Below are 12,388 nucleotides of genomic sequence, written 5' to 3'. Positions count from 1 at the left end.
TTCAGATATTCATAATTTCTAGCTTATGAAAGTCTGAAGTCATGTATATTGCCGTCATAAAATAGAAATCGATATATCCAAAAGAATAATTGACCTAAAGCAAAAAACTACTTGTAACAGGTAGAAATGTCTTTCTGTGATTTAAAACAATATATATATTTTTCTCTAATCCAGGTATGGTGACATGGTACCCAAAACCATAGCAGGAAAGATTTTTGGTTCCATCTGTTCGCTGAGTGGGGTCTTGGTCATTGCACTACCTGTTCCAGTGATTGTCTCCAACTTCAGTCGGATCTACCACCAGAATCAACGAGCAGACAAACGGAGGGCACAGAAGGTGCGTACTCAGCTCTTTGCTGCCATGACTTAGCATTGCCTACTTTTTATAATGTGCTTTACAATCTCTTACTGGCTATTCAGTGTTCCTGATTTGTTCGGTAGTTGCATCAGTAAGGACAAGCTGAGTTATACAGTAAGAAGAAACTGAAAATTTTAGTGACTTAAAACAAGAAGGAATATTTCTCAATCATGCTGCAGGTCCATTAGAGGTCTAGTAATGGAAGCTTCATCTTGACAACGTACTTTTGTAATCATTCAAGGATGGGTAAAACAACATTAAAGCCTCCACCAAGACGTGGCATCACTTCCATCTCTATTGCATTAGCCAAAGCAAGTCATGAGGCCATGTCTGCATTCAAAGAAGACAGGGAAATGCAATCCTACTATGAGGCCAGAAGCAAAAAGCAAAAAAAAAAAAAAATTTGGTGAACGGCACTAATGACAGTAGTAAAATCAAAGATAGATCCTTGGAAACTTGTATTAGACTAAGATGTCTAGATCTGATTTATCTAGCCATCAGGGGTCAAGCTGGTTCCAGTAGACGAGGACTGTTAAAGGGGAGTTGACTGTTTTCTCTGAGCTTTGAGCCAGTAAATTAGTCTCTCTGAGAGTAAGTATGGTGCACACTCCTGTATAAAATGGGGAAAACAATATCTACCTCACAATAAGATTAAAGTTAAATGCAAATGTATATGAATCTGTATAGATGTATCATATTAAAATGAATTAACATAATAATATTAACAATATTTAACATTTAAACAACAAGAAAACAAAAAGACCTGTGCCGTCAAGTTGATTGTGACTCATGGTGACCCATGTGTTACAGAGTAGAACTGCTCCATAAGGTTTTCTTGGCTGTGATCTTTACAGCAGCAGATTGCCAGGCCTTTCTTCTGTGGTGTCACTGGGTGGGTTCGAACTGCCACCCTTTAGGTTAGCATTAAAGCATAAACCATTTGCAAACCGTTGTTCTACTAGGGAACTGTTTAACATTTACTGATGGCTTATTATGTGCTAGGCATTGGTCTGATGCTTTTCAGGAAACAAATTCATGTAATCTTCACAACAACTCTAGGAATTAGTCCCCATTATTATTCCCATTTTGTAGATGAGAATCCTAAGGTACTCAGAAATTGAGCAATTCTAAGGTACATACCTACCAAGTAGGAGGGCTACTTAGTATCCTAAGTATTCAATCCAAGCCAGTCCAGCTCCCAGGCTCACACACCTAAACGCTGTGATAGGCTGCCTCTCAGAAATACTTACTTGACGTTAGCACACCGCCTCCGCGTTCCTGGCAAAATAGTCAACCTGGGAGGTAGAGCCCTTGTTGCTTAGAAATAATTTTGGAAGTCTTTTTTGTAGTTTCCTCAGGGCTTATGATTCAATATCTCCAGTATTCTTCACTATAATTTTATTCCTTCAAGGATAGGTTCATTTTTTTCAATATTCCAAAATCACACATAATAATGACTCAAGGGGATACATAATCTGGATAATGGGGGATGACTATAAAATAGCATGAGAGATTTTGATGCAGTTCATAACTGGCTTTGTAGGTAAGTTCTAGAACAAGATTTTAAATATGCTTTTGAACAGCATCAGCCTCTTTAATAAAGTAGCAAGTCTCGTAAAGTAATTCTTTGGAAAGTTAAAGTTATTCAGATATGTGAAAGCTGGTGTTGTTATTAAGTTCATGTATCGTATGGTCATGCAGCATATTGTACAGAGAACTCATTCACGTCTATTGTCAGGGATCCTCCTCCTTTAGCAAAGAATCACTCTTCAGCCTTGTAGTTGCTTGTTTTCCAGACCCACGCCTTTGGACAAATACCTAATCTTAGACCATTTATTGTAGGAAAGAGTCATAATAGTCTAGTTAATGTGAATACATAAAAAACTGGTTATCCAGTGAGCTGCAAGGGTTAGAAAAAGGCACCCTCTGAGCAGTTGCCCTCGTGGTGCAACAGTTAAGGGCTTGGCTGCTGACCAAAAGGTTGGCAGTTGGCAGTTTGAATCCACCCAATCAGTGGCTGTGTGCGAGAAAGACCTGGCAATCTGCCCTTATAAAGATTACAGCCTAGAAAACCCTATAGGACAGTTCTACTCGGTCACATGGGGTGGCTTTGAGTAAAACTGACTTGACAACCTAACTTGACACCTAATAACAACACAGCAGTTACAGTCTCACACAGCCCACACAACTTGGCAAGCAGAACTGGAAGGCTTTCATCCACAGCTGGCCGTCCACCAGGTAACCTCATGCATTACCTGGTGGCCCTGCTCACAGCTATAATCCCACCCCTGGGCACCCATGACTATTGTTTAAAATAATAGAAACCCTACGAAAAGCTAAGCTTCCCACCATTGACCACCATTGATCCATCTCAGTTCTAGAAATTCTTTCTCTAATATAATATGAAAACCCATTGTCGTCAAGTCAATTCTGACGCTGTGAGTCAGAATCGACTGGATGGCAAGGGATTTAGTTTTGGGTTTATGTGAAAACTGTAGGAAGTACAAAACTGATTGTCATATAAACCAATCCCAAGAATTTCTGTATTTTTTCAAACTTTATCATCTACAACAAACAAATCAATGCAGAAAATCTTAGAATATTTTAGAAGCCTTTTTGCCTGAATAAATTTAGAATGCAAAAATAAATAAATGTGATGTTTTAAAAGTTAAACTAAACTGGAAACTATATTTTATTAATGCCTTTTGGTGTCTTTAACATAATTGCTGTGTTCTAAGTTTCTGCTATAATGCAATAAATTTTGCATATCATGACTACCAGAAAAAATTGCTTAATAAAACCGAACATAATAGCCTAGTTTAATGTGTCCAGTAAATAGTCTGTGACCAATAAACTGGGCATAATCATCTAAGAAAGAACTGAATAAGTTAGAGACAGAACTGAATAAGTTACCAAAGGATATTTCCTATTTTCCTTCCCAAGAGATTTTTTAAAATCCAAATAAACAGCAATTAGGCTAAAATAGTTTAGAGGTATCTGGGGCTGGGTGATTTGAAAAATACTGAAGTCGTACAAAAACAACCAGCGAATTCAGTCAAGCAAGCAATTCATTCAATAAACACATCAGTCAAGCTGACTAATAAGTAATAATTTAGTCGTTGTTAGTTGCTGTTGGGTCGATTCAAGTAATATTACAAAATTTTTTTTTAACCAGATTTTTCAGTGTTTAATTCCATTGCCAACTCCAGCCTCAAGTAAAAGCGTGAAATAGACACAATATGCATTTGTGAACATTCCCATCACCACTTTCAAGATGCTTTCCTTTTTCTAGGCTCTTCTCCCTACCAAGGAGTTCTGGTGGTTAAAGGTCTGTGGTTTGAACCCACCAACCACTCTGTGGGAGAAAGATGTGGCTGTTGGCTTCCATAAAGATTACCACTTTGGAGACCCTATGGGGCAGCTCTACTCTATCCTATAGGGTTGCTGTGAGTTGGAATCGACTCAGTGGCAGTAGGTTTGGGTTTTTTTGGTCTCCCTACCAAGTACTCTTCCTTCTTCCCTACCCACCACAGCCCTTTAAAGAGAACATGTCATTAATTACATTTCTATCAACCTTAATAAATCTTAACTAATCCTTGAGGTGTGGGTGAATATAAGCTTAAACTGTGACATGTCTCTCCTATCCCCACAATTGGTAACTGTATTGTAGTAGAGTTATACCTGCACTCAGTCATTCAGCAGATTTACTAAGTAGAATGTATTTGCCAAAATAAAGCTAAATTGGTGCAATGACAGGTGGTAGGGCTGATATTTTGAAGCAGGAGTTTACCCAACTTCAAAATACAAATCACACCACGTGATCGTTTGTGTACTCACAAGGCTTCCCTGCAAGTATTTAGTATGTAATCATAGTAATTATAATTATAATTTAATAATATTAATAGCAAAACAACAACCCTCTCTGAAGTTTCTAGTATCTCCCGGGTGATTTACATATGTTATTTATAATCTTCACAATCAACTTGCAAAGAAGCTATTACCATTTTACAGACAACTTACTCATGCTGACATGTTGTTGTCTTTAGGTGCCATCCAGTCATCATAGTGACCCCATGTGACAGAGTAAAACTGCCCCGTAGGGTTTCTTAGGCTGTAATCTTTACAGGAGCAGATCGCCAGGTCTTTTTCCCACAGAGTTGCTGGGTGGGTTCCAACAGCCAAGCACTTAACTGTTGCACCACCATGGCCCCTCATGCTCACATACCTACTGATTAAAGTCCAAGACAGAAAAATTCTGGCATTAGTAGAACTACAAATCTTTAGAGCGTTCGCTATAAAACCCATTGCCGTCAAGTCAATTGTGTTTCGTAGTGATCCTATAAACCCACTTCCATCCTGTTGATTCTGAGTCATAGCGACCCGATAGGGTTTCCAAGGCTGTAAATCTCTACAGAAGCAGACTGCCATATCTTTCTCCTGTGGAGCTGCTGGTGGTTTCAAACCACTGACACTTTGGTTAGCAGTGGAGCAATTTAACTACTGTGGCACCAGGTCTCCTCATACAGTGAGAAGTTTTGAACCAATGAGCCAGTGCTGAGTGTGAGTAAATTTCTGACTTTCCACATGAGGGTTTTGACACAGATAGAGAAAAGTAAGTTACCAATATTCAGTCTGTCCCTTTTCACACCCTACTATGGTTGTTCTTAAACTTCTGATTCATTGGAATCTTCTGGAGAGCTTGCTTGTTAAAACAGATTGCTTGATTGAACCAGAGGATCTGATTCCGTGGTTTTGGGGATGTTATTGTCGTTGTTATTAGCTGCCATCAAGTTGATTCCAACTCATAGCGACCCTATGCACCACAGAAGGAAACACTGCCCGGTCCTGCACCATGCTTACGATCATTGTTATGCTTGAGCCCATTGTTGCAGCCACTGTGTCAGTCCAGCTCGTTGAGGCTCTTCCTCTTTTTCACTGACCCTGAACTTTACCAAGCATGATGTCCTTCTCCAGGGACTGATTCTTCCTGACAACATGTCCAAAGTATGTAAGACATAGTCTTGCCATCCTTGCTTCTAAGGAGCATTCTGGTTGTACTTCTTCCAAGACAGATTTGTTCGTTCTTCTGGCAGTCCATGGTATATTCAATATTCTTCGCCAACTCCACAATTCGAAGGTGTGAACTCTTCTTCGGTCTTCCTTATTCATAGTCCAGCTTCCACATGCAAGTGATGCAACTGAAAATACCATGGCTTGGATCAGGCACACCTTAGTCTTCAAGGTGACATCTTTGCTTTTCAACACTTTAAAGAGGTCTTTTGCAGCAGATCTGCCCAATGCAGTGTGTCTTTTGATTTCTTGACTGCAGCTTCCATGGGTGTTGATTGTGGATCCACGTAAAAAGAAAATCCTTGACAATTTCAGTCTTTTCTCCCTTTATCATGATGTTGCTTATTGGTCCAGTTGTGAGGATTTTTGTTGTCTTTATGTTGAGGTGTAATCCATACTGAAGGCTGTGATCTTTGATCTTCATCAGTAAGTGCTTCAAGTCCTCTTCACTTTCAGCAAGCATGGTTGAGTCATCTGCATAATGAAGGTTGTTAATGAGTCTTCCTCCAATCCTGATGCCCTGTTCTTCTTCATATAGTCCAGCGTCTTGGATTATTTGCTCAGCATACAGATTGAGTAGGTATGGTGAAAGGATACAACCCTGACGGACACCTTTCCTGACTTTAAACCACGCAGTATCCCCTTGTTCTGTTTGAACAACTGCCTCTTGATCTATGTACAGGTCCCTCATGAGCACAATTACGTGTTCTGGAATTCCCGTTCTTGGCAATGTTATCAGTAATTTGTTATGATCCACAAAGTTGAATGCCTTTGCATAGTCAATAAAACACAGGTAAACATCTTTCTGGTATTCTCTGCTTTCAGCCAGGATCCATCTGACATCAGCAATGATATCCCTGGTTCCACATCCTCTTCTGAATCTGGCCTGAATTTCTGGCAGTTCCCTGTCAACATACTGCTGCAGCCGCTTTTGAATGATCTTCAGCAAAATTTTACTTGCGTGTGATATTAATGATATTGTTCGATAATTTCCACTTTCAGTTGGATCACCTTTTTTGGGAATAGACATAAATATGGATGTCTTCCAGTCAGTTGGCCAGGTAGCTGTCTTCCAAATTTCTTGGCGTAGATGAGTGAGCACTTCCAGCACTGCATCCCTTTGATGAAACATCTCAATTGATATTCTGTCAATTCCTGGAGACTTGTTTTTTGCCAACGCCTTCAGTGCAGCTTGGACTTCTTCCTTCAGTACCATTGGTTCCTGGTCATATGCTACCTCTTGAAATGGTTGAACATCGACCAATTCTTTTTAGTATAATGACTCTGTGTATTCCTTCCATCTTCTTTTGATGCTTCCTTCAAAGTTTAATATTTTCCCCATAGAATCCTTCACTATTGCAACTTGAAGCTTGAATTTTTTCTTCAGTTCTATCAGCTTGAGAAATGCCAAGTTGTTCTTCCTTTTTGGTTTTGTATTTCCAGCTCTTTGCACATGTCATTATAATACTTTACTTTGTCTTCTTAAGCCGCCCTTTGAAATCTTCTGTTCAGTTCTTTTACTTCATCACTTCTTCCTTTTGCTTTAGCTACTCCATGCTCAAGAACAAGTTTCAGAAGTCTCTTCTGACATCCATTTAGGTCTTTTCTTTCTTTCCTGTCTTTTTAATGAACTCTTGCTTTCTTCATATATGATGTCCTTGATGTCATTCCACAGCTCATCTGGTCTTCAGTCATAAGTGTTCTATGCGTCAAATCTATTCTTGAGATGGTCTCTAAATTCAGGTGGGATATACTCAAGGTAGTACTACGGCTCTTGTGGACTTGTTCTAATCTTCTTCAGTTTCAACTTGAACTTGCATATGAGCAATTGATGGTCTGTTCTGCAGTCGGCCCCTGGCCTTGTTCTGACTAATGACATTGAGCTCTTCCATTGTCTCTTTCCATACATGTAGTCGATTTGATTCCTGTGTATTCCATCTGGCAAGGTCCATGTATATAGTTGCTGTTTTTTATGTTGGTGAAAAAAGGTATTTGCAATGAAGAAGTTGTTGATCTTGCAAAATTCTATCATGCAATCTCCAGCATCATTTCTATCACCAATGCCACATTTTACAACTACCGATTCTTCTTTTTTCCAACTTTCACATTCCAATCACCAGTAATTATCAGTGCATCCTGATTGCATGTTCAATCAATTTCAGACTGCAGAAGCTGGTAAAAATCTTCAATTTTTTTCATCTTTGGCCTTAGTGGTTGGTGCATAAATTTGAATAATAGTTGTATTAACTGGTCTTCCTTGTAGGCATATGGATATTATCCTATCACTGACAGTGTTGTACTTCAGGATAGATCTTGAAATGTTCTTTTTGAGGATGAATGCAACACCATTCCTCTTCAAGTTGTCATTCCTGGCATAGTAGAGAATTTGCATTTCTGTAAGTTTCCAGGTGATGCTGATACTTTTAGTCAGGGATCACACTTGAAGAAGCCTTGTCAAGTACATTCAGGAATTTTTTTTACAGGATATTAGAATAATAAAAAGGCAAGAAACAACTCATTGCTAGAGCCTCAGAATGACCTTTTTTAGATTATTCATTATTAAAAAAAAAAAAAAATCACCCAGTTTCTACCCCAAACCTCTGCTTGTTTGTTTGACTTGTTTTTTGTTTGTTTGTGTTTGAAATAACCCTGTATTATCAACAATGTCATACCCTGGCATAAAACAGGTAGGTACTTACACTTGCAGAATGGGTGAAAGAAATGAATGCATGAGTGACAAGTCTTGTTCACCTTGGCAGTGTCCTCCATTACTACATCATGGTGGACATTTCTAGGACTAGGTGAAAACAGTATTGGGAAGTATGCGTTTGTCTCTTGTAGCCTCCTATATCCTCTATCAAGTCTCACCTCTTCTCTACTTAGCTCTCTTGTTGCTCTCTCAAAGCCAAGTCCCTTCCACTACCACAGTTCCCAGCACTGTTCCTGCTCACTCTGCCATCTCCAGGATTAACCAAGCTCTGGGGCTGATAATCCTGCACTATCTCCCACTGACTTGGTCTCTGTCTCTTGCTTGGCACTGAGTTGTCTCATTTCTCAAGAAGTTATTTTCTTTACCAAACGGAAAGATTCAAATAAACGCCTTAAATTTTTAGAAGCTGATAAAGCTTAAATGAAAGAAACAACTAAGAGTAAAATTTCCTGACTAAATAATATAGAGAATACTTGGGCCAATATTTGAGGAGTAGGGACTTTCCTCAGATTACAAAGAGGAGAGTCCTTCTTTACTTCACTTTTAAGGCTACCCAAGGCAGTAGCATTACTAGGGGAGTGTGGGTGTGCGGACCACACGCCCTCATACTGTCAGAGGGGGTGACACCAAAGGGACACCAGGGTCAGCAGTGGCAATGGCGGCAGTGGTGGTGGTGGCAGTGGCAGCAGCAGCAGGTGTGGCGTCCAGGGAAGGGTCCGCCAAGGTAGTGGCGGCCACTAGGGTTGGTGTCATCCGTTACCCAGTGCAATAATTCATCACACACATGCACACACGCACCGATCACCAACCGGTCAAGGTGCAGGCTGCCAGGCTTCAGCACCTGCCATTTGGTAGAGAGGAGGGACTCCTCCTTGGCCAATGGGAGAGTGGAGGAGCTTCAGGAAGCCCCAGGAGCAGGGCCAGGAGGGGTGAGGCAGGTGCAGCACTCCACCCTGTGCAGGGGTGAGGTGGGCTGGGCAGCCCTGCTAACAGTGGGGTGACACCATGAGTTGCCGCACTGGGTGACACCAACCCTAGTGATGCCACTGACCCAAGGTACCTTTATTTTCCAAAAGTCTTGTAAATGTGTTTTGATATGGTAACAAAATGGTCCAGTAGTGAAGCCCTGGTGGCAAGTTGCTTAAGCGCTGGGTTGCTAACTGAAAGGTCGTTTTCCTCTACTGGACAGTAATTGTGGTTAATGTATATGTGTCATTAATGAATGCACGTAATGTTTCCCAATACTGATGCTAAATGTTTGGAGATGGAGAGAAAAAAAATGACATAGTTGAGACAGTAACTATAGCTTAGGCAGTATAATTACACACAGTAGTTCCAAAAAAAAAAAGGAGAGAGTCTGAGAGAACCAAAAAAGGTAATGGATGTTCTAAAACATCAAAGAAACTTTAGAACTGAAATTTTAACAATAATTCCTTTTTGGAAACCAGATGCATACGTAAATTGCTTATTTCTGAATTATTAGGTTGATTTTAAGTCATTTCCAAATGTTCTTGTCACTTGCCTTTGTTTTATTGACTCTGACTTGTAATCTTAGCTTCGCAGCATAGCCTTTAACACTGAAAAGTTTCTGCCTTCTAACTTCATCCTCTAGTATGGTCTCAGTATTTTGAGTGATTGAAACATTATATTGCCACCAAAGGGTAAAAGTTGTCTATTTTTCCCAACACTTATAAGTATGATCTTTGGACAAAGTATCATTTTAACATAGAATTAGCAAACAGGAAGAATAAACTTAGGGAGGAAGGGAGAAGGGGCGGAGTTGAAGCCAAATGATATCTTAATACTATTTTGAGGACTTGGAACATCTCTGTGCTACTTTCAAGTGCTGTGGGTGGAAGAGCATCTTGGGTAGAGGGAACTATGGCAAAACCTACCAAAATCTCACACACATACATACATACACACACACACACACACACACACGCACACACACACCCCACATACCCTTTAATCCAGTAGTAATTCTGCTTCCAGATATTTGTCTTGCAGATAAGCTCACCATGATGTTCAAAGCAGGCAGCATTACTTGTACTGGCAAAATGCTAAAAAAAAAAAAAAAAAAAAATACATTTTAATTGGTCACATATTATACATCTATAACCAAATCAGGTGGTATACATGTAGATATGGAAGCAGTTCTAATATGTATTAAATGAAAACAGCTAAGTGCAGAAGAGTGTGAGGAGTATTCTCCCAACTGAGTAAAAATATGTATGTATACACATGAATTTATTTGTTTGTTTATATTTGCTTTAATATGCTTTAAAAAATTCTGGCAGGATTTTCTATAAATGTTAGGTAGGCTCTGAGGTATAGGGCAGCTCCAGGACCAAGAAAGACTTACTTGTCTTAAATGTACTTTTGTACTATTAAAATTTTTATCATATGCATGTATTCACCCCCCATTTTAAAAAATGGGGGATGAATTCTTTTTAAATATTATTAAAAAGAACATTCCATGCCTAGAGCGTGAAGTTGCTATTTATCTGGGTTGTTTACAAACAGAGCAAAAAGGAGACTTTGTTGGGTAAGTTTCCAAGAAAGTTCTTGTCCAAGCCATCCCTATTACTTCTTACAAACATTTGCTTTTGACACTGTGCCAACAGTCAAAATAAAAAATCAGAATTTTTAGAGACCCATATTGTTCAGCATGGGGTGTACATTGGCCAATTTTACAAGATAATTGTAAAAACAAAATTTTACATTCAAGGGTAGAGATACAGCTGAATAATGGTTCTTTAAAAAAAATAAAAGGCAGTTGGTTCCTGGAACTTAGGTACTAATTTTAAAAAGAATATTAGTTTTAAATGGAAGAGAAGAGCTGGCAGGTGTTGTGCCTGTCTACTTGGTCTTCATTTCATTAAGGCACTCAGATTGGGTAAGTGAAAATATGAGTAAAGTAATACTGCTATTTTTGTCTTCACCCAATTGACAGAAGCAATAATGAAATAACTTGATCTTACTGTAAAGACTTAACTACAATTCCTAAATGCATAACCCAGCCCCAAGGGGGTTAGTTGATTTTACTGGTAAATACTAAAATAAGTCCCTCAAAACAGTGAAAATTTAATTCTCAATAGTTACATGTGAAAACTGTTAAAAATATGTATGCTGACATTAGGACTTACCCAAAAGTGCATTCTCTGTTGTAAGAAATACAATCCATAAATATTAATAGGATATTCATTTTTCTTCTTCAATAGAAAGCCAGACTTGCTAGGATCCGGGCAGCCAAAAGCGGAAGTGCAAACGCTTACATGCAGAGCAAACGAAATGGCTTACTCAGTAATCAGCTACAGGTACAGTCAAACACTTCATGTTCTCAAACGTTCAATGTATTGATGTGAGATTGATTTAGTTTTATTTAACCATATAATTTTATTGTGGGTAATTATAAAAATGGCTACTGAAACAACAAAAGAATCATTTTTTTATAACTTCATGCTATGCATCCCAGTTGGCTCTGATCCAGTTGCCCTCGAGTCAGTGCAGGCTCATGGTGACCCTGCTTGTATCAGAGTAGAACTGTGCTCCACAGGGTTTTCCGTGACAGATTTTTTGGAAGTAGATCGCCAGGGCTTTCTGACTAGGCACCTCTGAGTGGACTCAAACCTCTAACCTTTCAGTTAGCATCGGAGCACATTAACCATTTTCACCACCCAGAAACCAAAACCAAACCCACTGCCGTCGAGTCCATTCCAGCTCATAGCGACCACCACCCAGGGAGTCCCCAATCGGCTCTAGCAGGTTTGAAACCAGGCTATGGGATATTGGCAATGAATCACGATTCCCATTCATGACTGGGCAATATTTCTGCACTGACTCATGTTATCGTGGGAAAAGTCAACACATTCTCAGAAACTCAAATACCTAATTCATTTTTATTTCAAAAATATTTATGTTCTTTAAAAGTTCTTTCGGGGATGATGTGATGACTTGCTTTACTTTTTAATAGAGAAGAACACATCGCTTCATGTTATAAAGATCACACAGTATAAAATACAATTTGGGAACTTTTACCTCAAAACTTTGCTTTAATATTTAAGATTGCAATTATCTTTACTTACAAAATAGCCTTGAGGTAGTTGTTTCAGGATTATCTAAGTATTAGGTTAAATTTTATTATCCAAAAACAATGGCTTCCAGGCTTACAAAGATAGTTGAATGTAAAAGAAATTTAAATTTTCAATCTGGGGAGGCATATCTAAAAGATGAGACCACTAATTTGA

General features: G+C 39.1%; 1 protein-coding gene across 1 annotated transcript in view; it reads left to right on the top strand.

Annotated features, from left to right (window-relative positions):
- Window positions 1–12,388, top strand: part of KCND2 (potassium voltage-gated channel subfamily D member 2) — a 547,558-nt gene that overhangs the window by 525,355 nt on the left and 9,815 nt on the right. The window contains exons 2-3 of the mRNA XM_004386547.3: window positions 175–337; window positions 11,363–11,458. Of these exons, the coding sequence (XP_004386604.1) occupies window positions 175–337; window positions 11,363–11,458 (259 nt within the window). The remainder of the gene's footprint in view (window positions 1–174; window positions 338–11,362; window positions 11,459–12,388) is intronic.

The sequence above is a fragment of the Trichechus manatus genome, unplaced genomic scaffold, assembly GCF_000243295.1.
Source record: "Trichechus manatus latirostris isolate Lorelei unplaced genomic scaffold, TriManLat1.0 scaffold00167, whole genome shotgun sequence".
In the NCBI taxonomy this organism is placed as follows: Eukaryota; Metazoa; Chordata; class Mammalia; order Sirenia; family Trichechidae; genus Trichechus; species Trichechus manatus.
Note: the sequence above shows the minus strand (reverse complement) of the source record. Positions and strands in the feature narration are given on the sequence as shown.